This window comes from Saimiri boliviensis, chromosome 18, assembly GCF_048565385.1.
Source record: "Saimiri boliviensis isolate mSaiBol1 chromosome 18, mSaiBol1.pri, whole genome shotgun sequence".
Taxonomy (NCBI): Eukaryota; Metazoa; Chordata; class Mammalia; order Primates; family Cebidae; genus Saimiri; species Saimiri boliviensis.
In genome coordinates, this window is record NC_133466.1 from 14,109,290 (window position 1) to 14,137,121 (window position 27,832).

At 42.4% G+C, this 27,832-nt stretch overlaps 1 protein-coding gene across 18 annotated transcripts in view; it reads left to right on the forward strand.

The window, feature by feature from the left end:
* The window catches only part of TIAM1 (TIAM Rac1 associated GEF 1), a 528,333-nt gene that overhangs the window by 333,478 nt on the left and 167,023 nt on the right, over nt 1–27,832 (forward strand). For all 18 annotated transcript variants that reach the window (XR_012514869.1, XR_012514870.1, XR_012514872.1 and 15 more), the window contains 5 exons: nt 1,339–1,524; nt 7,364–7,510; nt 12,037–12,111; nt 14,921–15,091; nt 23,149–23,253. Coding sequence is in view for 9 of the 18 variants with exons in the window: in XM_010338326.3 (XP_010336628.2) it covers nt 1,339–1,524; nt 7,364–7,510; nt 12,037–12,111; nt 14,921–15,091; nt 23,149–23,253 (684 nt within the window). In the remaining 9 variants the exon portion in view is untranslated. The remainder of the gene's footprint in view (nt 1–1,338; nt 1,525–7,363; nt 7,511–12,036; nt 12,112–14,920; nt 15,092–23,148; nt 23,254–27,832) is intronic.

Consider the following 27,832-nt stretch of genomic DNA (forward strand, 5'->3'; position numbering starts at 1 on the left):
CTGGGGTTTCCCTGTGTTACCTGACACTGTATTTTTTTTAATTAAGGCAAAATTCACAAAATATCAACTATTGTAACACAAACGATTCAGTAGCATCGAGTACATGTCCAGTGTGGTACAACCACTACCCCATCTGGTCCCAAAATGTGTTCATCTGCCCCAAAAGGTAACCTCATATCTGTTAAGCAGTTGCTGCCCTCTGCCCCGGCACTGTCTTCTTGGATTTGCCTATTCTAGATGTTTTATATGAATGGAATGGCACAATAGTTGGCCTTTTGGGTCTGGCTCCTTCCCAGAGCTTCATGTTTTGGGGGTGGAGCCACATGGTAGCATACATCAGTACTTTACTCCTGAGTTGTGGCTCCATCGCATTCTGTTGTATGTACACACCATGGTTTGTTTATTGATCATTGGTTGATGGACATTCAAGCTGTTCCGACCTTTTGTGACCAGTGCTGCTAGGGACACATTTTGCCACTTTGAAGAATGAGGGAATGGCCAGGCGCGGCGGCTCATGCCTGTGATCACAGCACTTTGGGAGGCTGAGGCAGGTGGATCACCTGAGGTCGGGAATTTGAGACCACCTTGACCAACATGGATAAACCCTGTCTCTACTAAAATATTACAGAATTAGCTGGGTGTGGTGGCACATGCCTGTAATCCCAGCTACTCGAGAGAGTGAGGCAGGAGAATTGTTTGAACCCAGGAGTCAGAGGTTGCCGCGAGCTGAGATCGCGCCATTGCACTTTACCCTGGGTAACAAGAGGAAAACTCTGTCTCAAAAAAAAAAAAAAGAAAGAAAGAAAAAGAGAAATGAGCGAATGTCTCAGAGACGTGCTGTGGTTGGAACTTTGAATTCCAGAGTCTAGGCACCATCTAGGTGTTCTTCCACCCTGTGTTCTGGGCTACCCTACTCTTCCCAAAAGCTTTTGGTCAGTTGCTTCTGGCCTTTAATTCATCTCACTTTTCTTTGTATGAAAACCCACCTCGTGTTAATTCATATAGTTCTCTGGTGCTGGAAATCTCTACATTTTAACTTCTCCAGTCTGGAGTTTGTGGCCCGGATCTTGGAATTGATAGACTTATCATCTCCCCAATATGAACTCCAAGATAGGAGGGAACAGAAGAACTCATCACTTTCTATTTATCATGCTGAATGTATAGCTATAGATCTTTGCAGAAGAAACGTAAGTAACTAAGAAACTTAGGTACTTGTTGTTTATTCCTTGGAATTATAATGAGTGCCTTTACAGCATGCAACTGTGTATGGGATAAAGCTGTTAACACTTGTTTTCCGTTTTTCTCACTGTTTCTTTTCCCGTGTTTTCACTGCCATAGATCTTCGTTTGGGAGCAAAATCTCGAGCAGTTCCAAATGGACCTCTTTCGTTTCCGCTGTTACTTAGCCAGCCTTCAGGGTGGGGAGCTGCCAAACCCCAAAAGGCTTCTTGCTTTTGCAAGTCGACCAACGAAAGTGGCCATGGGCCGCCTTGGAATCTTTTCCGTATCATCTTTTCATGCCCTGGTGAGTAGACGCGAGTGAATTTTTGAAAAACATTAAGCTTGATGCTTAATCCTGAGCAGGACTTGACAAGAGTCTCCTAAGTGTTTTTCTAGTTTCCTGCTGTGTGTGGATTTCTGAAATACCCCCTCTTTGCAGTGAATGCAAATTTCCGTTTAAACCTGTCTGAAATATATTACTTCAGCATCTCTTGATGGGCACTAAGCTATTGTGCAAAGAAAACATGAAAGGTTCCATCTTCAGCGTTGATCATGTGTAGTATTTGTCGATAGCTCTTGTCATCTTTGGGCAGAGTCATGTTTTGAATCCAAATGCATATATTTTATATTAACTCTGTGGGAATGGTGAGTGGAGTGCTCACTCTCATATATCCATGCATTCTCAGGCTGGGCGCGGTGGCTCATGCCTGTAAACCCAGCCCTTTGGGAGGCCGAGGCAGGTGGATCATCTGAGGTCAGGAGTTTGAGACCAGCCTGACCAACATGATGAAACCGTCTTTATTAAAAGTACAAAAATTAGCTGGGTGTGGTGGCGCACACCTGTAATCCCTGCTAGTCGGGAGGCTGAGGCCTGAGAATTGCTTGAACCTGGGAAGAGGTTGTTGCAGTGAGCCAAGATCATGTCACTGCACTCCAGCCTGGGCAACAGAGTGAGACTCTGTCTCAAATAAATAAATAAATGTGTCTGTGTGTGTGTGTGTGTGTGTGTGTGTGTGTGTGTGTGTGTGTGTGTGTACATTCTCATTCTGTCTCTTTCTGTCACTCAATCACACACACACACACATATACCGTATATGGAACATAGATCTCTTTGGAGATCTCCATTTCACTTTATTTTTACCATTGTTTTGATGACCATGAATACTGAATGCATTACAGGAAGGCAAAGAACTTTGTGATTTGCCAGTTGAAATACACATTGCTGGAGGAGGGGAATTTCCATCTGACCTCTAAAGCGGCAGATTGTATACTCGTGTTGTGTGTTTGTGATCTGTAATTTCATGTACTTGCTTAAGTGAGAGAAGCTTTGTGTACTTTTGGCTCCCTCTCAAAAATTGCTGTATGAGTAACATGATTTTAGTCTCTCCAAGTCGACACCCACTTAAAATGTACTGCACCTTAGCACATTTGCCAGGGAATTAAATGTTAAGTCTCAGGTTCCAGAAAGTGCTTTGTAAAACCTTAACTGTGCTGTTCTCTTGCTGTGTCAGCTGTACCCTTCAATTGCATTCAGAGCTATAATTCAGTCAGAGGCGTTTGTATTCTTTATAAATAGATTAGCATCATCATTCAGATAATTAGGGGTAGATTTACATTTTTAAAGAAGTCTTAAACCAATTTCTGGAGTTATTAAAACTGGCATCCTGATTTGTTCTGCTAATTACAGCTCAGCTCTTGGTCTCCCTGGCTACCACCTCTCCATACAGCTATTAAATCCTGTTTTTTCAGTAGTGGTGGGACAAAGTGCTGTGTTGAATAACCTTACAAAAGGTTTTCAGTTTGTGACTTCAGATCTGTCTCTCGGAGACCTGGACACCAGTTTTTAACTTAGCCAAATCTCAGTTCACCTAATCTGCAAAACAAAAAACAAACACAGAAAACTAGGATAGAAATTTTTCTTTATTTCCTTCTTTATCATCCATTGAGGACGCATCTTTATGAAGGGAACTTGTGATGTCATCGAGGTACCATCTGTATTAATACTAAACCCTGAGCGTCAGAGTGGCTCCCTCCTCTCCCTGTACCTTGCTACATTTTGGAGAAAATGATGTTGCTTTCTCCCTAAAACTTGTATGCTTTCATTATTTTCTTCAAAGCCATTGGATGCAATCTCCCCGAGAAGGTTACCGTTTTACTCTTCCATAATTGATCTTCAGACCCTCTAATTTCCTTCGTCTCAATGTCTGCTATGTGTGTGTGCTTTTCTTTCAGGGGGCAGGCTATTAAAGTTTGGCCAGCTGAAGATGGGAATGGGAGAGTTAGTTACTCTTTTAGGTTTTTTGGCCAGTGGTTTTAAAGAAGAATATTTCAGTCCATACATTCAACTGTCTGTTCCTTTGTTTGTTTGTTTGTTTGCTTGTTTTGTCAGTGATACGAGTCTGGATGTTTCTGTATGCCCCTGCAACTTCTCTTTTTCTGTGAGGGGTTTTATTTCAGTCGGAACAAGTCATGCGAGCCTGTTGGGTGTCTGTTCCTGTTTGTCGCTTTAGCTGCTGTGGACGATCCCGGGCAGGGAGTTTTGCAGTCCGTTTTATTAGGCACTCTTATTTTCCTTCCCTCCTCTCCTTGTCATTTGACCCCTGGGATTTTTTTTCTCCTTGGGGTTGAAACATTCTTCAATTTAGTCTTTGTCCAGAATTTTTTTTTCTTCTTTTCAGTGGGGGAGGAGGGAGGAGGAGGTGTGAGGGTAACGGGGCTGGGTCGGGGAGATGGGAGCTGTGATTGAAGTAGCATTCACTGAGAGAGCTTCCCATAATGCTGAGTGATTTGCGGTAATTAACTGAAGGGTCCCCGCTGTACTCTTTGAATGAAGGTTATCATTGTTCTTGTTTGCACAGATGAGCAGAATGATAGAGTAATCAGGTTCAGGCCACAAAGGGAGGCATTGTCTGGGCAAAGATCATTGAGAAACTCTTGCGCTCTTGTCCAGAAGTTCTTCTGCCAGCCTTTTTTTCTAAACCCCTTTGCTCATTTTGAGTCATTATTGTCTTGGGACAGTGGTTACTTTTGCAGTGTACAAGGCCCCGAGCAATTCAGAAGATTGCTTATAAGAACCGTAAGCAAAGTGTTTGTTAAACAGACTAAACTGACCAGTCAGCTGGTAACTGAGACTGTGTAAATGTGTATGGATGTATGAGTTTCTCTTTCATGATCTTTTGTCCGGAAATTGTAAACCGAAGAGTTACCTTTTCATTGTTGCTGCCATGTTATATAGGCTATGCTTTTGCTTTGTGGTATTATTTATTTATTTGTTCAGGCAACAAACATATATGTAAGTGCCCGGGATTCGTCGGTTTTATCCTTGTGACTAGGATTATAGTGAACAGCACAGACAGCCTGTCCTCCTGGAGCTTATAGTCTTGTGGGAGAGATGGGTGAGAAATAAGTGAACAATTAACTAGACACGATAAGTACAGGCATTGCTGTGTCTATAAAGAAAACAAATGATAATATATGTCAACATATTTATATGGCTGCCTGTATATGTGTGTTGCTGTTAATGGCTGGACTTATTTATAAATAAGATCATATGACCCTGAGGCCAAATGGACATCTTTTTCCTCTAGAATTTAAAAATTTTAACATTATTTATTCAGCGTTGTGAGCATATGCGTGTCGCCATGTTGTAATTTATTCCTTTTACAACGTTTGTTTACCTTTAACTCAGAAAGTGATGAAAATAGAGAACATTTATATATATTTTACGGTATGTTTGTCTTGTGATTTTGTTCCCTGTGACACTTCCAGTGTCATCTTAGACTAAGCACTTTCAAGTAAAAATTCCCACCCGTGTCTTGGATGCCACATTTTTATGTGCCCTGGTCGGGGTTGGCTGCTGCCATTGTTTTAATGTGCTAAGCTGAGAAAATGCAAAATGCAAAACCTCTCAGTTCCCTCATCTTCCTATTTTCGTTTGGGTCCCCAAACCTTCCCTCTAATACCCTTGTAGAGAAGCTGTTTTGATTCCTGCCAACCCACCCATGGGGCTTCTGCGGTGTTGACACTGTCAATACTGAAGCCCCAGAGAGGCTGGCGGTCCAACCAGCACGCAGACTCCTGGGAGACCCCACATGTTACCCACACTGCTTCTCCCCCCGAGTTGCTGCCAGTTGGCATCTGCCACATTGGGAGTTGCCTGTGTGGGAATCTACAAGTAGGTTCCAAGACATTTACCTCTGGCAACAGAAGAGTGGGTGGAGAAGCTTCATTTCAAGTCAGACTCGCTCTCCCTCCTGCCACTCCCATTGTTGAAAGTCCGAGTCCGTGGGTGGCCTGTGGAGACCTCCTCAGGCAGAAGTTCCCTTAAGTTCCGGGGACTTTGCTTGCCACCTGGAGGATAAAGTTCAAGCCTGAGTGTTTTGCTGGGAGGACTTTCTGGAGTCCTTGTGGAGATTGTCCTTGAGTAGTTATTATCATGGTGACAGATTTACATTCAGGGCGTTCCCTTGTGAAATGCTTCTCTGGGTTGCTGGTACATTGTAGTATCTCGACAGAGTTTGGCTTTGGTTTAACAAAAAAATACAAGTTTCTTTCCCATTTACCTGAACACAGGGCATGTAAGTGATGCAAGTCTGGTAAAGCACCTTCATCTTCAGTGAGCCAGGTCTCTTTTTGTCTTGTTATTCTGCCATCCTTGAAAAGGCTTCTGGACCGGGCATGGTAGCTCACTCCTGTAATCCCAGCACTTTGAGAGGCCCAGGTGGGTGGATCACCTGAGTTCAGGAGTTCGAGACCAGCCTGGCCAACATGGTGAAACCCCGTCTCTATTAAAAATACAAAAATTAGCTGGGCATGGTGGCAGGTGCCTGTAATCCCAGCTACTAGGGAGGCCGAGACAGGAGAATCACTTGAACCTGGGAGACTGAGATTGCGATGAGCCAGGATCGCACCACTTCACTCCAGCCTGGGCAATAAAGAGTGAAACCCCATCTCAAAAAAAAAAAAAAAAAAAAAAAAAAGGAAAAAGAGAGAGAGAGAAAAAAAAGGAAAGGCTGCTGTAGGAACATCCTAGACCACCACATAGACCTTCCTTTCATCAGGAAAAAAAGTCAAGGATAGCAGAAAGCCCATTCCTATGGAGCACGATTCCTGGAAGCTGCAAATAGTTTTTTTTGCTTATATGCCATTGACCTGAACTGAAGCCCAATCCATGCCCTACTGCAAGGAAAATAAGTCATCTTGGACTTACTGGCTACATGCTCACTTACATTTGAGATTCTCTGCCCCTCCCCGCCCCCTGCCTTTTTTTTTTGACAGAGTCTTGCTCTGTCACCCAGGCTAGAGTGCAGTGGCATGATCTTGGCTCACTGCAACCTCCACCTCCTGGGTTCAAGCAATTCTCCTGTCTCAACCTCCCAAATAGCTGGGATTACAGGTGCCTGCCACCGTACACATCTAATTTTTGTATTTTTCAGTAAAGACAGGTTTTCACCGTTTTGGCCAGGCTGGTCTCGAACTCCTAACCTCAGGCGATCTGCCTGCCTTTGCCTCCCAAAATGCTAAAATTACGGGCAGGAGCCACCCAACCTGGCCTACATTTGAGATTTTTCTGACTAAGATGGAATAGAGAATGGATATTTGGGGCCGGCAATCACTTGCCTGATTTTAAAATGTGATTTTATATATTCCAAGAAAACAAAATAGTAGGGATTGGTAGTTTTAGATTTAACCTGGAAACCCAGGAACCAAAATCTGCTGTTTTTCCACTATTGTCACTGACACTTGGGTACCATTTTTCACTAGAATGCAGAAACAGCTCTGCAGCAATTTGAGAGAAAGCCTGGCTCATTTCCCTTGCTGCTATAGTTCAAGCCTGTGACCAGAAGGACATGTCATTTTTGGAAATAGAACATACATGTTTTATTCCTATATTAGGTCACTTCACTGATGATTTCAAACAAGGATCGAATTTGCCAGCCTTTCATTTCCATTCTGAATTCATGAAGGGCTCTCAAAGTCCCAATATGTCTGGGTCATGGATTGAATACTTTGAACGTTGGGGTCAGGGTTGGCTGGCATGATGGAGGAGGGGTTTCCGAAGGTGGGACTTACTGGGGACCTCAGGGCACAGGCGGGTGGTCCTCACGCATCTCCCTGTGGCTGTTTGTCTTTGCCATCCTCAGGTTGCAGCACGCACTGGCGAAACTGGAGTGAGAAGACGTACTCAGGCCATGTCCAGATCTGCAAGCAAGCGAAGGAGCAGGTTTTCTTCTCTTTGGGGTCTGGATACTACCTCCAAAAAGAAGCAGGGACGCCCAAGCATCAACCAGGTAGGTTCCAGAGCAGATGACAAGCAAGCCTGCACAGATTGCTTCTGTGGCCACCTCAGTTTGGGATGTGTGTGTTTCTTTATTGAGACCGAGTGATATTTAAAATCAGTAGTTGACACAAAGAAGCTAGCTCTGCTAGACACTTGATAGGTCATGCATACACATAACATTGAACTCTGCTATTAGTCTATCACTAAGCTCCAGTTTGCCGCCTGCATCCTTTCCAAACCCTGGTTAATTACAGACCTACTCAAGGAGCACAATTCACCCCGAGTCTTTAGGACAGAGCAGGCTCTATGATGAAGTCAAGTGGGCACCTGAATGCAGAGTCTTTTTTTTTTTTTTTTTTTTTGAGATGGAGTCTTGTTCTGTTGCCCAGGCTGGATGGAGTGCAGTGGCACGATCTCAGCTCACTGCAACTTCCACCTCCCGGATTCAAGTGATTCTCCTGCCTCAGTTTCCAAGTAGCTGGGACTACAGGCACGAACCACCATGCCCAGCTAATTTTTTTGTGTTTTTAGTAGAGACAGGTTTCACTGCGTTAGCCGGGATGGTCTCGGTCTGCTGACTTTGTGATCTACCCTCCTTGGCCTCCCAAAGTTCTGGGATTACAGGTGTGAGCCACTGCACCTGGCTAATTTTTGTATTTTTAGTAGAGACAGGTTTCACCATGTTGGCTAGACTGGTCTTGAACTCCTGACCTTGTGTTCCACCCGCTTCAGCCTCCCAAAGTGCTGGGATTACAGGCACGGGCCACTGGACCCAGCTGTGCAGAGTCTTTTTAAGTCTTTATGCTGGATGAAAGGCAGCCTCTAGGGAAATCCGGTTGTTTCTGTGCCCCTGACTTTTTGGGGTTGGCATTAAATGGGCAGATCCTCTGCCTGCTGGAATGAGGAGCCAGGAATCCAAATGCGCTTGCCCACTGCCACAGTCCCCTTCTGCTCAGCTCCAGGGCTGGAAAGGTATGTCCATGAGGGCACAACCTAGCCTGGTGCCATGACGGGTCTCCACTGACCATGTGCACCCCCTAGTTCCTCCCCATTAATTTGACTTCTTCACTGGCCAAGGCCAGCCTCCTGCTGGAGTTACTTCCGCGAAGCTCACTCTCTGTTGTTATTGTCCTCCTTGGCGTTTGGCTTTGAGAAATGAGTAGCTCCAGAACTGCTTGTTTAGACTTTAGGGGCTAAAGGAACATGAGCATCTGTAGCTTTTGGAAGAAGAATGTGCAGTTCATGGGCCGCAGTGGCTGGAAAGTCAGGCCTTAAGCATTTTGGAGGTCATGACTACAACTGCTAGTTTGACCTATTCACCCTGCGCCCTTACGCAAAGTGAGAAGATGTCATTGACTGACTTGATAGAATGATCTCTCCTTGTTTGCTCTGACAGTTCCAGCCATTAATTTACTTAAGAAATTTAGAAAAGAGATTTATCCTGAAAGCTGATAACACTGAGTCCCTTAGCTGACTACCATACTCACTGGAGAATTTTTGTTTTTGAGACGGAGTCTCACTCTGTCGCCCAGGATGAAGGTTCACTGCACCCTCCGCCTCCCAGGTTCAAGCAATTCTCCTGCCTCAGCTCCCCGAGTAAGTGGGATTACAGGCGCGCGCCACTACGCCCAGCTAATTATTTTTGTATTTTTAGTAGAGACGGGATTTCACCATTTTGGCCAGGCTGGTCTCGCACACCTGACCTCAAGTGGTCTGCCCACTTTGGCCTCCCAAGTGCTGGGATTATAGAGGTGGGCCACCACGCCTGCTCGATACGCACTGTTTTAACGTGGTATTTCTCTGTCCTTGATGGAACCTGGAGAGAGCAGATGAGCAAATGATAAGCCGGTGTGAGACTGAAGCAGTTTTTGCAGCTTGTCCTGTGATCTTTTGGGAGAGTAGAACATCGAGCTTGCTTCCATGGGTTTTGCTTTTATGTAAATCTAAAGGAAAAACCGTGGAGGAATGTCAGCATTTCTTCGGAAAAATCACATAGACTTGATGGTTCTCAGTTAAAACCAGCAAAAGGAAGGCATGAATGAGCAGCATTTCTCTTGTTTTTGGTAGGTGGTGGTGCCATCATGTATGTATCTTCTTCTCTTAGAGATGGCTCAGCCCACTGCTTCAGCACTTCACAGATCAGACTTGTTTTCTAGCAAAATGCTTTGTTCATGTGCTTCTGCGTGATTGGCACCAGGTTATGTTAAAGCCCATTTCTTCTTTTGTTTTTCTTCTTCTTTTTTTTTTTTTTTTTTTTTTTTTGAGACGGAGTCTCGCTCTGTCTCCAGGCTAGAGTGTAGTGGTGCAGTCTCGGTTCACTACAGCCTCCACTTCCAGGTTCAAACGATTCTCCTGCCTCAGCCTCCTGAGTAGCTGGGACTACAGGTGCGCACCACCATGCCCAGCTAATTTTTGTATTTTTAGTACAGATGGGGTTTCACCATGTTGGCCAGGATGGTCTCCATCTCTTGACCTCGGGATCCACCCAGCTCAGCCTCCCAAAGGTGGATTACAGGAGTGATTCACAGCACCCAGCCGTTACATCCTATTTCTCCTGAAACATATGACTAAATTTAAATGAATTCAAGAGACTGTTGTAACATTTTTCTAAAATCAAAGCACAATGTAATAATGTCTTAGAAACAATTCTTGTAATTTTTTTCTTAAAGTATGAGTTTTAAAGAACCTTTTGCTTAACCATAAACATACCAGTAGAAATTTACTCATTAATTCTGTAATTTGAAATGGACAAAATTTTTTTTTGGCCAGGCGTGGTGGCTCATGCCTGTAATTCTAGCACTTTAGGAGCCCAAGGTGGGGGACTGTTTGAGGCCAGGAGTTTAAGACCAGCCTGGGCAACATAACAACAACCTATCTCTACCAAAAAAAATTTAACACATTGTATGTTTTTGTATGTTTTACTTGCATGGAGGAAAGGCTTTTTCTTAATTGTGTACATTATCCTGACATTACTTGCTTGTTTTAGGGATAATCATAAAATTCCTCATGTCCATGAGTTTCAGTACCTAGTGGCAATCCTACCCTATTCTAATTTTCGTGATATCTTTATTAGCAGGATTGATTACATTTCAAAGAAGAGACAATTTTCTATGTTTTAAATTAAAAAAAAAAAAAACACCCATGTTGCCATGTTGAGTTAAAAAAACTGTAATCTTCCTACATTCTACTGAAAAAAGTATTACAAAGCAAGCAGAATTTTAGTTACAAGTATCGGATTGGGTATATGAGGCTATAGGAGAAATGCTTCCTTGTAAGTTTATCTAGTTCATTGCTTTTTCTTTTGTTTAATCTTTTTTTTTTTTTTTTTTTTTTTTTTTTTTTTTTGAGGCAAGATCTCGGTCTGTTGCTCAGGCTGGAGTACAGTGGAGCGATCTCAGCTCACTGCTGCAGCCTTGACCTCCGGGGCTCAAGTGATCCTCCCACCTCAGCTTCCTGAGTAGCTGGGACTGCAGCCACATGCCACTGCACATGGCTAATTTTCAGGGTTTTTTGTTGGGCCAGGGTCTCACTCTGTTGCACAAACTGGTCTTGAACTCCTGAGCTTGAGCAATCCTCCTGCCTCAGCCTCGCTAAGTACTAGGATTACAGACGTGAGCCACCACGTCTAGCCTAATGTCTTTCATTCTTTCCTGTTTTTGAGACAAGGTCTCCCTCTATTGCCCAGATTGTAGTACAGTGACGTGATCTTGGCTCACTGCAACCTCTGCTTTCTGGGCTTAGGTGATCCTCCCACCTTAACCTCTGAAGTAGCTGGGACTACAGGTGCGCACCAACATGCCTGGCTAATTTAATGAAATTCTTTTTTTTTTTTTTTTTTTTTTGAGATGTCACCAGGCTTGAGTGCAATGGCACCATCTTGCCTCACTGCAACCTGTACCTCCTGGGTTCAAGCAATTCTCCTGCTTCAGCCTCCTGAGTAGCTGGGATTATAGGCGCATGCCACCACACCCAGCTAATTTTTTTATTTTTAGTAGAAATGGGGTTTTACCATATGGGGTAGGCTGGTTTTGAACTCCTGACCTCGTGATCCACCCTCCTAGGCCTGCCAGAGTGCTGGAATTACAGGTGTGAGCCACCACACCCAGCATTGTAATTCTTTTTTTTTTTTTTTTTTTGTAAAGACAGGGGTCTCACTATATTGCCCAGGCTGGTCTCGAACTCCTAGGCTCAAGCAGTCCTCTCGCCTCAGCTTCCCGAAGAGCTAGAGATTATAGGTGTGAGCCACCATGCCCAGCCTATTTTCTTTAAGTGGAGATGTATTATCCAGATTTGAAAGCAAACTTTTTTATTTTTCCAACTGTCAAAGATGTAGTAGGGAAGTGATCTAGATACAGGGACGTGTTTTTCAAGGTCTGCGCCCATAAATTATTTCACCTGCTTTGGGATTTGATGTAGGAGCTTCTGAACACGTGTGTAAGGTTTTGTCACGGCCATGTCCACTTCCTTCCCCCTTCTTAGGTTTCATTTGCCCTGTTGCTCAGATTCCTTTTTAAGATGGTGCTTTTGTATGTGCAGGTGTTTGGAGAGGGAACCGAAGCTGTAAAGAAATCTTTAGAGGGAATATTTGATGACATTGTTCCAGATGGCAAGGTAAAAATAAACCTGTTTTCTGCATCAGCATATACATAGTGCAGTGTTTTCTTGGGCTACTAAAATTAAGTAAACTCAATATTAAAAACTGAAATTATCAGTTTTTTAAAGTTATGTAATAAGTCCACAAGAGATGGAAAATCATTTTATATTTAAAACTGAGTGATAATGAGAACATTCTCCTGCTGACATAACAGTTCTCTTACTTACCGTTTGATGTGATGTGTGAATTTCTTTCTTTTTTTCTCTCTTTTCTTTTTAATTGAGACGGAGTTTCACTCTTGTTGCCCAGCTGGGAGTGCAATGGCATGATCTGGGCTCATTGTAACTTCTGCCTCCCGGGTTCAAGCAATTCTCCTGCCTCAGCCTCCTGAGTAGCTGGGATTACAGGCATGCGCCACCATGCCTGACTAATTTTGTATGTGTAGTAGAGACAGGGTTTCTTCATGTTGGTCAGGCCGGTCTTGAACTCCCGACCTCAGGTGATCCACCCACCTCGGCCTCCCACCCAGCCCTGATGTATGAATTTCTAACTAGAATGTAAGAGGAAATGTGGATTCTGAATTGCTGAATATTTTATGCCATTGTCAATTTCTTTTCATGTACAACTTCTCTTCCTAAGAGGTGTGCTCTTACCACACTCCCTCTCTGCCCACACATGCTGTTTTGCTCCCATTAATTCCAACGAACTGTTCCAATAGTGTGTTCTTTAAAACAACAACAAGAACACATTTGCCTCGCAAGTCAAATATTCAATTAAAGATTCACAGACTTGGTTCAACCTTGTGCTTGGATTTAATAGAGCCTTCCAAACTGCTCTGATTGAAAGTCCATAAAAATACTGATTTTTTTTTCTTGGCCGCTTTTTTAGTGTCTAAGTAAATAGACATCTCTGATTTTCAAGACTCTAGTAGTGATACTGGGATCCTGTTTTTATAGGGGAGAGGGGTTGGGCTGATGTTGATAATATGACCTTGGTGTGATCCTCTGGTTCTTGGGCTCAGAAACAATATGACAGAATTCAGCCCTCTGAATTCTCTTGCCATGCAACCGAACAGTGTCCATCATCAGCGGCTCAGCCCCATGTTCTAGATGGAGCTGAGCTTCAGAAACCAGAGTGCCGTGGGGAGTTCCGCTGTTGGAGGGGAAGGAAAGAGTGGTGGCTATGGGAAGGCCTTTTCTTTCCTTTATATCCCAACTATTCATGAATGACACTATCCTGGATATAAAGGCCCCTGTCCTTGGCAATCCTCATCCATGGCCACTGTCTGAGCATCTGTCTCCGATGACATTTGAAGAAATTCAGTTGTTGGACCTACGTTCAATCCAAGCATAGGTTTCGGTGTTAACTGGGTCATTTCTGAGGTTGACCAATTCATCCTGCATAGTATTGTTAGTCCACATTTAGTGCTGAGATACCTTCTCTGAGCCACAGAACTTGGAAACTGTAAAAGTTTTTCCAGTGGATTTCTGTGTACCATTTTTGGTTTTCCATTTTTCCAGGATACCTCTTTCTCTCACATCCAGGCTAGAATGCCTTGTTTTCAAAAAGGTTAGATGCAAAACTTGGGTTGATCCAATGCTAAGGGGCATTTGTTTAATGTGGCACACTGGAATAGACTTGGAAGATTCCAATTATAGTTAATGGGATTTAGGCATGTTGATTGCTTTTTGACAATTCCTTCCCTGGGGTCCAGCTTATCTGCCAAAGCAACTGTATTCAAAGGCAGGGCTGAAATTATCTTCCACAGTTGGGTTTAGTTTAGTGGCTTTTACTAAAACGTTTCCCCATTCTCAAATCCTGTTCTTCTTATGAATAGAGGTTATGTTGCTACCTCTCAGCTTTCATTGGGAAATTTGTTTCTTCTTGTAATTTGCGGATACCAGCTTTGTTCTTCGTGATCTGTAGATGCATATTTACCAAGTAGTGGCTTGGTTATAAGTCAATAATGAAAACATATTACTTAACATGTATTGGGCATCAGTGTTACGTTTACATTGCTGAAATCTAACATCATTCTTCCCTTGCTTATTTCACGGGGCTCCTAACATTGCATCAATCTAAGGATGTCTTCTGCTTCATCTGCTTCGCTTGCTTACGTTTAGCCCAGCTGTGAGGGAGGGCATAGGACTCTTCTCCCACATTCACAGACTGCATTCCACTCCCTGGTCCTCAGGCAGAGTGATGGAGAGGATACAGTGATGGCCGCCAAGGAGGCTTGTTTTTGCCACCTTGTGCCGTGAGGTTATCCGTGAAGTTCTTTGAACTCTGTCTGGCAAATGGAACTGTCTCTGTCCCGGGTTGTGCTGAAGGTCCAAGGAGAGCATAAAAATGATGCTGTCTACAAATATAAATAGGTAGCGCTAGAGCATTGTCTTTTTGAAAAAAAAATTTCTAGGAGCTTCATCATGGTTTTGAACTATCAGTTCCCATGGCAAGTATGCTTGCTGTAGGAATTCCCTGTTTAAAACTTGAAATGAGTTTGTGGAGGCAATAAGAGCCATAAAGCTGAGCTAAATGGGTGACTCACTTCCTCCTTCCCTCCCTCTCTCTCTCCCTTCCTTCCTTCCTTTCTCTCTTCCTTCCCTCCTTTCCTCCTTCCCGCCATGACCACCTATGGATGTTGTGGACCAGGTGTGAAGCCTGCCCCACAGCTGAGGTTAAAAATCTCTCTCCAAGGGTTCCCCTGCCTCTGCCTCCGCTCTGGGCCGTTTTCATAGGAATGGGTGATTGCTGTGTGCAGTCTGGGGATCTAGGGTTGTCAGAGCTCCACTGCGGCCACCCGGCTAACTTTATTTCTTTTTATAGAGGGAGAAAGAAGTGGTTTTACCTAGCGTTCACCAGCACAACCCTGACTGCGACATTTGGGTCCACGAGTATTTCACTCCGTCCTGGTTCTGTCTGCCCAATAATCAGCCTGCCCTGACGGTCGTCCGGCCCGGGGACACTGCAAGGGATACCCTGGAGCTGATTTGCAAGGTATGGAGCTGCTTTGGGTTGTTTTTCCAAGAAGAGCAGAATGGGGTGTAGGAATCTTCAAAGGCACATGTGGAAACCCTGAGTCCCGGGAGGGGAAGGTGCTTAAAACACACCTGCCTTTCATTTCAGAGTAGCGTTGCATTCCTTTGTGGTAATATTCTTAATTATATTAGGGAACGCTTCGCCTTTGGGAGGAGAGGATGTCTTCTAAGTTGCATCTTTCAATGCGCGTGTTTGATAGATTGCCTACGTGCATATCACGTGCTCGTTGCAAACCTTTTAGAAAATCTAGGTGAAGAACACGAACAGCAAACTTTTCACTAATTATTCACTGTTATTCGCAAAATCCAAAAATAACCATTGCAGACATTTTGGCGTTTGACCATTCATTCTTTTTTCCACACACATACACATACATGTGTTCAGTGGCATCATATTATGAGTATCATTTTGTCACCTGCTCTTTAATCAGTAACCAATACACTATGGCTATGTTTAGAATAGGGGAAAATGGAAGGAAATACAAGTTTGACCTCCATTGGTGGGAAATTCCTCTTCTTGTGAACACAGAATTAGACTTTTTTTTTTTTTTTTTAAAAAAAGGACGGCATTTCACCATGTTGGTCAGGCTGGTCTTGAACTCCCGACCTCAGGTGATCCCCCTGCCTCGGCCTCCAAAGTGCTTGGATTACAGGTGTGAGCCACCGCGCCTGGCCAGAATTAGCCTTTAAAAAAAAAAAAAAAAAAAAAGACAAATGACTGAGCTCCTTTTCTCTACTTTCCCCTTAAGCCGTAGAAGAAATGCCTTCCATCTTTTTCAAAGTGAACCTGGTTTCATTTTTCCTCCTGAAGGGCAGCCAGGTGCGTGGCCTGGAGTGAGGGGATAGAGAGGAAAGAACTTTCCTTATGTGCTTGTTTTTATTTTTACATGATGAATAGCATTAATAGTTCTGTGTAGTAGTCATACCAGGTCTGAGCCTGAGAAAGAGCTCAGAGTTTACCATTTTACAGATGGAGGAAGTGAAGCTCAGCGGGCCTTAGCTGCTTGCCTGAACTCACATCACAGTCAGTTGCAAAGGAGAGGCTGAACACACATCTGGCTTCTCTATAGCTGAGTGCATCCGCAGTGCTGGGTGTCCATAAAAACTCTCAGAACTGGGTCAGTCTTCAGGTAGGACAATCAGTAAGGCTCAGAAGGATCCAGAATATATTCTTAGGGGAGTGAATTGGCCTTCTTTGGGGCTGCTAAAAAGAAAATAGTGGAGGCCAGGCGTGGTGGCTCATACCTGTAATCCCAGTGCTTTGGGAGGCTGAGGCGGGTGGATCATGAGGTCAGGAGATTGAGATCATCCTGGCTGACATAATAAAACCCTGTATCTACTAAAAATAGAAAAAAAAAAAAAAAACTAGCTGGGCATGGTAGCATGCTCCTATTGTCCCAGCTACTCAGGAGGCCGAGGCAGGAGAATCACTTGAACCTGGGAGGTGGAGGTTGCAGTGAGCCAAGATTGTGCCATTGCACTCCAGCTTGGGTGACAGAGCAAGAGTCTGTCTCAAAAAAAAAAAAAAAGTGGAAAGCTTTTCTATCACAATTTTATCCTAGAAGAAGTTGGATGGATAAAATGACATTTTCAAGACCTCATCATTCAACACAATGTTCGTAAATACTGAATGACTTTCAATACCTCTGCCAGTACTTCAACTTTGTAGTTCTACAGGGGGTTTTTTAAAGAAAAAACATGACTCTTCATGTGAATCAGGGAAATGGAACAGTCCAGCTCAAATTAGTCTCTTACAATGTCTTCCGTATGTGGAGGAAAAACAGAAGAATCACTTGTTTCAGGCCATAACCAAAGACAGCCCCAACGTGGATGTTAAAATAAATGATATCACCTTATGTGCTTTGAATCCTTCATGTGTGAGGTTCTAGCTTTTGGAGATAATGGTATGTCTTTTCACAATGTTTTCATGTTAATTACTTAATAAAATTGGTCTGTTGAGGATTTCTGCATTCCTTTATTTATAGATTAGCACAGTTATTTAGAGACCCGTTGATATTCTGCAGAGCTGGAGCGTTATTGTCAGATCTGCAGCTGAAGGTGTTAAAAGTAGGACTTCCTGGTTCCAGAGGAATAACATGGCTTTGGAGCATCCTGTGCACATTCGCTGTAAACTCAATCAGGAATTGAAGGTTAAGCCAGAGTTTTCCAATAACCATTGATTAGTGGAAAATTGATCAATGAGTGAAGCAATGAGTGACTGGCCCAATTTTAGATATGTTTCAAGCTTTTGCTTTGGAAGAAACTAGGGCAATGAAGAATGATACGATACTGTCATTGCTGCTTAGAGACCATTATCTAGATAATGTAGTGGACCCCTTCCCCTTTAAAGTGTTTATTTCTGTCACTTGAAAGGTTTCTGACGATGTTGTTATGGTACAAATCCCTTTCTCTAACAGTAAAGGGTAGTCCTGCCTAATTTTCCCTGTATCTTCAGTTCTTTTTCCCAAGACATAGAAATAAAAGCAAAGACAATGTGATGTGGAACAAGCTTCTATCTCATGAGTTTATGCCAGGCATGATGGCTCACATCTGTAGTCCCAGCACTTTGGGAGGCTGAGGTGGGCAGATCACTTGAGTCCAGTAGTTCAAAACCAGCCTGACCAACATGGCAAAACCTCATCCCTACTGAAAATACACACAGGCAGAAAAAAAATGTCATGAGTTTAAAAGTGGAAGGTTTGTATGTGCATTTCAGGAATTAATGGTCTTTGGAGAAGCACCCATGTAGGGAAAGTGATATAGTATCTCAGGGCCAGGTGCCTTCTAGAGCTTGCCTCTTCCTTGGAAAACACCTCATTGTAATAAGTGGACCTGATTTTATTTTATTTTATTTTTATTTTTTTATTTTTTGAGACAGAGTCTTGCTCTTTCACCAGGCTGGAGTGCAGTGGCACAATCTCGGCTCACTGCAACCTCTGTCTTCCAGATACAAGCAATTCCCCTGCCTCAGCCTCCTAAGTAGCTGGGACTACAGGTGCCCACCACCATGCCTGGCTAATTTTTTGTATTTTAGTAGAGACAGGGTTTTACCATGGCCAGGATGGTCTTGATATCCTGACCTTATGATCCGCCCACCTCAGCCTCCCAAAGTGCTGGGATTACAGGCGTGAGCCACCGCACCTGGCCCTGATTTTATTCTCAAGAGGGAAGGAGATAATGGAGAAAACAGTTTCCCATGTTATTAGCAATCTTATATAATGGCGAATGGTTTTTTTCCCCCCATTGAAAACAAAGATGATTGTAAGAATGCCTGTCTTTTGTTTCATTATTGTTGTTTTCAATGTTTGGTGATAGACGCTTTCTCTAATATTTAATAATCAATCTGTTTCTTCTGTCTCTTGCATTCAGCTCATTCTCTTTCCTATTCTATCTGATCCACATCATTTCACATCAGTTTGCCATCTGCCATCTGAGCACCAGTCAAGTTCTGGTATAGTGCATGTTTCAAGATCTTCATTTCCTATACAATTCATGTCAGAGACGTTACTGGAATGATTGTTGCTAAATATAGCAGGTAACCGTGTTGGCCTGTCGGTTTTGGATACATTCTGATCGTTACAACTACAAAAATAATTGCAACATATTTTCATTCATTTATACTTACTGATATTATTCACATATGACCATGTGTCAGTTTTATTTCATGCTTTTACTGTGTCAGCTATGGCTTTGGATATGCTAATAACCATTGGTGTTTAAAGCAATGACAGGTTACTTTGAAGGGGAGGGAAGTATCTTTAGAAATTCTACAATAGCGCTTTGTGTGTGTGTATGTGTATTCATATTTCCGTCTGCAGTGACTGCGTGTTTGTATTTCTGTATACAGTAATTGCATGTTTATATGTCTCCTAGCAGTTTGACTGACATGGAAGAATATGAAGAGAAATAGAAGAGCAAAACATAATGGATTAGGAGATCTCAGGCAGTAAATTCTCAGACATGTTATCTATTTTAATTGGTGCAAACTGTTTACTGAAAATATCTACATTGTGTTTTGCTGTTTCATCCTTTGAAATAGAGTAAGATGCTAATTTTAAAAATTATGCCAACTAAACTAAAAATTGTTGTACCATAATACTTATGGTATAATTTGTGGCTGCATTGCCTCAAAATGAATCAAATGCTAAGTAACTTCAGTACGTGTACATTGGGAAACAAATTTATACCATTTAAATTTTTCCGTAACTGAATTTTCCTTGAATGTTTTACAAGTCTGAAGTTTCTTTTGAATTTCCACTTGAATGTTTTATGTCTAAAGCAAGGCCACACATTTAGAATTACTATGTTTAAATATTCATTAACATTTGAAATTCTTTTGCACAAAGATGTATTGTGAACATGGTTAGTTGTTTGACTTGCTTTGATACTAAGAGATATCTCAGGAGCATAAAATTCTTCTTGATAGTTCTGATGATCTCATTTAATTAATTCATTAGGATTTTCTTTTTATGTTATACCAGCCATGATTAACAAGGGCTCGTAATTCAGAAACTTTTACCAAAATAATCCAATGTCCTGTTTTGACAGTAACTATTTACTGACCAAAATAAGGGTTCTTAGGTTACAACTAAGATCATTGTAATTTTTATGTTTGCTGCTTGTGCTGATTTTTATTTTTTAAAGTTATCAAGACATTATTGTAACTTAAAGAAGTTGAAAAATATGGGTGATGGCAAGACTCTTTTTTTCCTTTTATGTATTTATTTCCTTTTTTGAGACAGGGTCTCACTCTGTCCCCCAGGCTGAAGTACAGTGGCACAGTCATGATTCACTGCAGCCTTGACCTCCCAGGCTCAAGCAATATCCTCCCGCCTCAACTTCCCAAGTAGCTGGGTCTACAGGCATACCCCACCATGCCTGGCTGATTTTTGTATTTTTGATAGAGACAGGGTTGCACCATGTTACCCAGGCTGGTCTCAAACTCCTGGCCTCAAGCTGCTCACCTGCATTGGCCTCCCAAAGTGATGGGATTCTAGGCATGAGCCACCGTGCCCAGCGAAGGATCATTCTTTTTACCATTGCTATATTTATCGTTCTTTAATTCTCTGCAATGTATTATGCAATTTAGGTGAGGTGCCTTGACATTCTCTGCATGTATTTATAAATGTTTTCAACACTGTAGCATTTAGGGGATGATGGAGCTCCCCATAGTCCACGCCGGGACTTCCTTAGGCTATTTGTGCCTGAGAGTGGACTGTCTCTCACACTGAGGTTTCAGGAACCAGAATCTTCTTAGGTGAGGTTGCTATTTTGGTCTGATTTCTGGAAGACAGTCTGTTTCAGTGGCAGTCTCATTAAGGAGTGCCCACAAAGTGTTTATTAATGATGATGATAAGGTTTCCAAGCGGATTTGTTCCTGTTACTAAGAACCCATGAAATTTCATTTCTTTCCCTTCCGCCTCAGTCGGAAACAGATGGTGAACCAAAATGTTTGCTTCTAATTAAAGATTTCAGTGAGGACCCAGGTAGGTGGGAAGCATTTGCAGCTTCGATCTCTCTTAGGAAAACTTTTATTGCTCATCACATCACCTTAATACTAGTATTTTGTTGCTGTTTGTCTTGATGATTATCCGGCAGTAGGTAGCACACTTTAAAAGTCCCTGTTTTATGTTTCCCTGGGCTTTTGCATCCACACTTATTATCTTTGACATCAACAATCATGAGTCTGTCGGACCTTGAGCTTCTGGTCTCAAATGTAGGCAGTGAAAGGACAAAAGCCAGGTGCTTGGGGACGTGTTCGGTGAATGGCGTCTGTGTCGGACACAGCAGGCGGCAAACTATCCTGTTACTCTGGAGAGGAGAAAGGTTGGGGTTCCCAGGAATCACTGATGGAAAACTTTATCCTTCTGCTCTGTGTTCAAAGCAAACTCAATTCCACTTCTGGAAATGTGCTTTTGCAAGAGTGTAAGTTGCCTGTCCTGCATGTATGTATGTATGTATGTATGTATTATTTATTTATTTATTTTTTGAGACAGAGTCTCACTCTGTCACCCAGGCTGGAGTGCAGTGGCGCAATCTAGGCTCACTGCAACCTCCGCCTCCCGGGTTCAGGCATTTCTCTGCCTCAGCCTCCCAAGTAGCTGGGATTACAGGCACCCAACACTATGCCCAGCTAATTTTTATATTTTTAGTAGAGAAAGGGTTTCTCCATCTTGGCCAGGCTGGTATTGAACTCCTGACCTCATGATTTACCTGCCTTGGCCTCCCAAAGTGCTGGGATTACAGATGTGAGCCATGGCGCCTGGTCTGCACATATGTATGTATTTAAGATGCTATTCCACTGCTGCTCCACTGCCTACATCTACATAGCTCTCACCTGAAGCTGCAGACGCTTCTGAAGACTGCGTTTAGATTGTATTAATTTCTGTATTCTCAGTGCTATGCATGGTGTCTGGCGTATCTAAGAGTTTGTTAGATATAACTTAATATATTTTACTGGAATAGTTATTGGAATGCTGTTAGTTTGGCTTTAGAAATTTGTTTTTGAGGGTGGGGTAAGTAGAAAGAATACTGAACCAGTTAAAAATTAATTTTATATATTTTGAAGGAATTCTCACCCAGAGCTTTGAATTTGAAGAGGTTTTATATTGATTTTGTGAAAAATTTCTAGTTTATATAAAAGTAGGGAACAATGTAATACGTTCTCATGTATCTGTCGCCTAGAATCTGTAATGATCAAATTCGGTTTTCTCTATTCACTTGCTCATTCGCACCCCCAACTCTTATTTATTTTGGAAGCAAATTCCAGACATGATATCATTTCTATCTGTTAGCACTTCGGGATCTATCTCTAAAAGATAAGGACGCTTGAAAAAATCACTTGTTTTAAACATTTTCTCTCTAACAATATGTTTTCATGTTGCTATGTAACTTTCGAAGAGCGTTTTCTTTTTTCCCTGTATCCTCCTGACGTCTACTGAGAATGATTTATAAAACCATGTGTCTATTAGTACTTATTCCTCAAAATTAATTCAAGGATTTTTAGACAGAAAAAAAAAAAAAAAACCGATTGTCCCATCCTGGATCAAAGGAGAAGCCTTGGAAATTCAATTTTAGAAGTGTTTTCGTTGAGCAAGCCATTCAGTGTGTTTCCATCGTTGGACACACGCCTATTAGCACTGCCCTCAGAGGGAGTCTCACTTGGGGAGTATATAAATAAGACTGAAATCCAAAAGCCTTGTCTTCACACTGACTCACTTGCAAATGAACTGTTAACAACTGCCCCACTGTCCCCATGTGGTTGAAAAAACAGCTTTGCCCAGGCACAGCATTTTTCTCTCATTGTAAATATCCAGTCTTTTCCTGCCTTTCTTGTTACTCTGTTCTTTAATCACCTGTGTATGAAGTTATGTTTAAGTATCTTTTTGATCTGATGTATTTTGTTGAAAATTTACCAGTGTTAGAGAGCACAGTGACTCAAATAAGAAGTCAAGATGGGACTTGGTTGTTTCTATTGAATCCTAAGATATCCTTGGAATGTTACCAATGTGTTCAATGAAAGTTATTTTAAAAGTTTGTGTTCATGATGTGAATGTTTTAAAAAGTGTAGAAATCTTATACCTCCTTTTAGTATCAAATCTCTATTGGGCTGGGCATGGTGGCTCACGCCTGTAATCCCAACACTTCAGGAGGCCAAGGCATGTGAATCACCGGAGGTCAGGAGTTCGAGACCAACCTGGTCAACATGATGAAACCCTGTCTCCCCTAAAAATAAAAAAATCAGCTGGGCATGGTGGTGGGTACCTGTAATCCTAGCTACTCGGGAAGCTGAGGCAAGAGAATCGCTTGAACCCAGGAGGCGGAGGTTGCGGTGAGCCAATATTGCGCTAATGCACTCCATGTTGGGTGACAAGAATGAAACTCCTTCTCAAAAAAAAAAAAAAAAAATCTCTGTTTGTCTTGGGAATACATAATATGTTGGTGGAGAACTAATTATGCCTATTTACTATTGAACAGGCATTTTCTTTCTTTCTTTTTTTTTTTTTTTGTGCCCAGACACATCAACTGGATCATTCTGCTCATTACCTGCGTCTGAAGTTTTTAATAGAAAACAAAATGCAGCACTATGTCCCACAGCCCGAGGAAGACATCTATGAGCTGGTAATGTCAACGACTGTTGTCCAAACACATTTTGTGGGAGATTATTTTCAAATTAGATGTGTTCTTGTGTTAATTGTAGTTGGTGGAGTGGAACGAGCTCAAAAATAAATGAGCTTCAGTCAGAACCCTTAAGCTGGTGGAGATGGCCTTAGTTAGCTCAGTATTTCCAGAGTGGAATGGCCACCTTTGTTGATGCAAGAAGCAGTGCTATGCTATCGTGAAAAATCAAAATCCGGAACTATCTCTTAGATAGAATTTTAGTCATTATTATAATACTAGCTTCCCTTACACTGACAATCTTTTATTTTATTTTAGTATTTTATTTGGTTGTTCAGAGACAGGATCTCATCTGTCACCCAGGCTGGAGTACAGTGTGATGATAGTAGCTCACTGCAACCTTAAACTACTGGGCTTAAGCTATTCTCCTGTGCCAGCCTCCTGAGTAACTGGAACCGCAGGCATGCATCACCATGGCTGATGAACTTTTATTTTGCATTTTTATTTTTGTAGAGACAGGAATTTCCTTTGTTGCCCAGGCTGGTCTTGAACTCCTGGGCTCAAGTGATCCTCCCACTTCAGCCTCCCAAAGTGCTGGAATTACAGGCATGAGTCATCACACACAGCTAGTCTTTTATTTAAAGTTGGTGACTTAAAGATCAGCTGGCTGTGGTTACGGAAAACAGTGCTAATTCTAATTTTGGGTGACATCCGTAGACATGTTGAAACTGCTGGGTCAAATCTTGTTGGGTGAAAAAAGCTGCCATCTACTTCCTAGTCTTTTGGAACTGTATTTATAGACCTTCTAGGGGACATTTACGTATATTTGAGATTGGACATACTTATGGGATTTGGATTCTGAATCAGACCTGCTTACTCATCGTATGGAACTGGCCAAGAAAAAAACGTGAGAGGCTAATACCTAATTTCTAGGATTTTACAAAGATTAGAGATAATACGCTTACTTGGTAAATTACAATGGTTATTATTGCAATAAGCCAGTGAGACGCTCTTTGCTCTTTAGCAGAGTGGTGCATTGTCAGTCCAGGAAAGAAACATTTTGGGAGCGAGGCGCCTCTATTTTGGAGTTCCTTATGCTCTGTCTGTACTTAGTCATCCCTCTGGGGGCTCTGCTTGCCATGGATGTGTGAATAACAGTGACTTCAGAGTTTCACCACAGAAAGCGGAACTCAGCATTTAAACCCGAGTAGTATTCTCTTTTTGGAAAAGGGAAGCATGATTTAAAAATGAGTAGGAAAGTGTGTTTTTAGTCAACTTTATTGAGGCATACTTTGCATTTAATAAAACCCACGCCAACTTTAAGGACAAAATCCAATGAGTTTTGACAAATGTATACAGTCTTGTTTCCACTGCTACAATCATGCTTTGGAACACTTCTGTTATCCTAAAAAGTTACCTCGTGCCCCTTTAAGGGCTTTTAAGGAAATACAAGAGAGGGTGTGCTGTTGTAACACTCTTAGCATGTTATGCAATACAAGATGATCAAAATAATGAGCCCTTTTTCAACTATCACTTTAATCAGTAACTGTTCTGTGTTCAGTATATTTGACAGAGAGGGCTGATGTGTTCATTCTCTGGCCTGGGGAAAAGGCCAATCTTGGTGCTGTATGAGTAGAGGAAAGAAAACCCTTTTATCTTACTTAAAAAAGGGAAGTGCTTTCCTGCTGACACTGGAAGAATTATTAGATTATATATTTTGTATCTTGAGGTTAATGAATATTTTGCATCCTGAATTATAGGGATCATACCTAACCAGTTTCCATGTTCCTCATATTTTACACATAAGTGGTGTAGGGACTTCAGACATAGCTTTTGAAATTATTTGGACTCTTTTTTTTTTTTTTTTTTTTTTTGAGCTAGAGTCTCACTCTGTCACCTGGCTAGAATGCAGTGGTGCAATCTTGTCTCACTGCAACCTCCACCTCCCAGGTTTAAGTGATTCTCCTGCCTCAGCCTCTCAAGTAGCTGGGACTACAGACACGTGCCACCATGCCCGGCGAATTTTTGTGCTTTTAGTAGAGATGGGGTTTCACCATGTTGGCCAGACTGGTCTCGATCTCATGACCTTGTGGTCCACCCTCCTCGGCCTCCCATAGTGCTGGGGTTACAGACATGAGCCACTGCCCCTGGCCCTCGTTCATTATTTTTAAGCCTTGGCCATTGTGTGGTCGCCTCCAACATAGGACACTAAGGTGTGCCAAGCTTAGTCTGTTTGGATCTACAGTTTTTGTATGCATACAGCCGTATATGTATTGCGAAAGAATCTAAAGTACAGAGAGACCATGGTATTATTTCTTGGCCTGTCGCAAAAGGTCTCCAGGCGATAGATCTCTAAGGATGCAAATGCCACAGTCTTACAATACCCCTGTTTTGACCAAGCTTCTTAACTGTTTTGTCCTTTAGATACTCTTGGTAGCCCGGTAGAGCCTCCAGACCCCTTCTCAGAATGATATTTTCAATTGCATAAAATAGAATACATAGGCTTACCTGTGCCCTAAATATATTGAAATAGTTCTCAACAATATTTTTTAAATTATAATTTATGTTCTTATTTATTAGCTCATTAAATTATAAGACTTAATAGCTAGACGTAGACCTAATAGCCAGGCCATTAAATTACAAGACCTAGCAGTAGGTGTAATAGCTACCACTGTTCTGAAGTAGCAATGAGCATAAATAATGTTTTGAGACATGAACAGCAGCTAAAACATGATACGAAAATAACTGTGCTTTCTATTTGTGACGGAGTCACAGGCACTGCTACCCTTACTACGTTTGTTACCTACATTCATTTATGATAAAAGGAAATGCTGATTTTTCAGTTTAAGGTTTGTGAATATAAAGATATCACTGGTTTTCATCATCCACGTTCACAGACCACTTAAACTCGATTCATGGATCCCTGGTTTTGAATCTCTGCGTTAGGCCATTAAGCGGGTGTAGCGTCATTCTGAGACAGGGGTTTCTGAACAGCATTCCTGGATGCTTTTTGAGAGTCTGCAGGTATTCAGTGTCTTGTCCCTTACTGAATAAGCATCAGACCACACACAGGGAATTGGTTTCCCCAGCTCACGTCCATTTTGATTTTGATGGACATGGGAAGCTTTCAAGTGTTGCAAGCCAGTTCCTTAGAAATGACTCACTCGTGTATGACTCTCCGAAAATATCTTATTCTATGCCATTGTTTCGTCAGTCTTTAGTGGTAAGGCCAATAGTTATTAGCAAAAGTGTGCGTTATATTTTTTTAAAGATCTTTTTGGAGGGTCGAGTGTGTTTATTTTGGCGGTCGGGGGATTCTCCTGCTTATGAATACTCAGGAATAGTTAGCCACTGATTTCCCTGCTTTGCTGGTTGTGTTTTTAATGTAAGTGACACCCGTTTGGCTATTTTTTCTTGATGACTTGTTTGTTGGGTCCAGTCCACAGAACGATTGCTTGTAGTCTGTGGAAGCTCTTTTCAAAAACCCACACTAAATGCATTTCTAAAAAGTGACAGGTAGAAATAAAGTTTGCAGAAACACTGGTTAGTTTATTCACTCATCCAGCAAATATTTTTTATTTTATTGTTTTGAAATACAGTCTCGCCTGGGTAACAAGAGCGAAACTCCGTCTCCAAAAAAAAAGAAATACAGTCTCTGTCGCCTAGGCTGGAGTGCAGTGGCACGATCTTGGCTCACTGTAACCTCTGCCTCCTGGGTTCAAACGATTCTCCTCCTGCAGCCTCCCAAGTAGCTGAGATTACAGGTGCCCATCACCACACCCAGCTGTCATCTAGCAAATACTTATTTAGCATTTGCATGCCTGGCACTATTCTAGCTGTTCTAGGCACTGGGGATACACCAAAAGAATTCTGCTCCTGGTGCAACCTGTATTCAAGTTTGCAGAAAACAGATAAAAATACATGCAAATGTGTAACATGTCAGGGAATGTTCAAGGCCTGGAAAGGCAAGAGGCTGGGGCAAGTAGAGAGAGGGAGATGGCGCAACTGCAGCAGGTCTTATTGCTTTTTAATTTATTTTAATTTTATTTTATTTTATGGATTTTGTTTGAGATGTGATGTTTGAACGCGGAGGTGTGTGAAGTGAGGGAGTAGACTCATAGAGGTATTTTGCAGACAGGTGTTTGGCTGGCCAGGCCTGGTGGCTCATGCCTGTAATCCCAAAATTCCAGCACTTTGGGAGGCTGAGGGAGGCGGATCCCCTGAGGTCAGGTGTTCAAGACCAGCCTGGCCAACATGGTGAAACCCCGTCTCTACTAAAAATACAAAAATCAGCCAGCTGTGGCGACACATGCCTGCAGCTCCAGATACTCTGGAAGCTGAGGCAGGAGAATCACTTGAACTCAGGAGGTGGAGGTTGCAGGGAGCCGAGATCACACTACTGCACTCCAGCCTGGATGGCCAAGCGAGACTCTGTCTCAGAAAACGAAAAAAAGTGTTCTAGGCTGAGACAACAAAGCTGGCTAAGGCCCAGGCAGCTGGAGGGTGGCTGTGGTGGAGGGTGGCTTAACACGTGTGTGAGGAGGATGGGTGGGGAGGGCGCGAAACGGGGGATCCAGGAGAT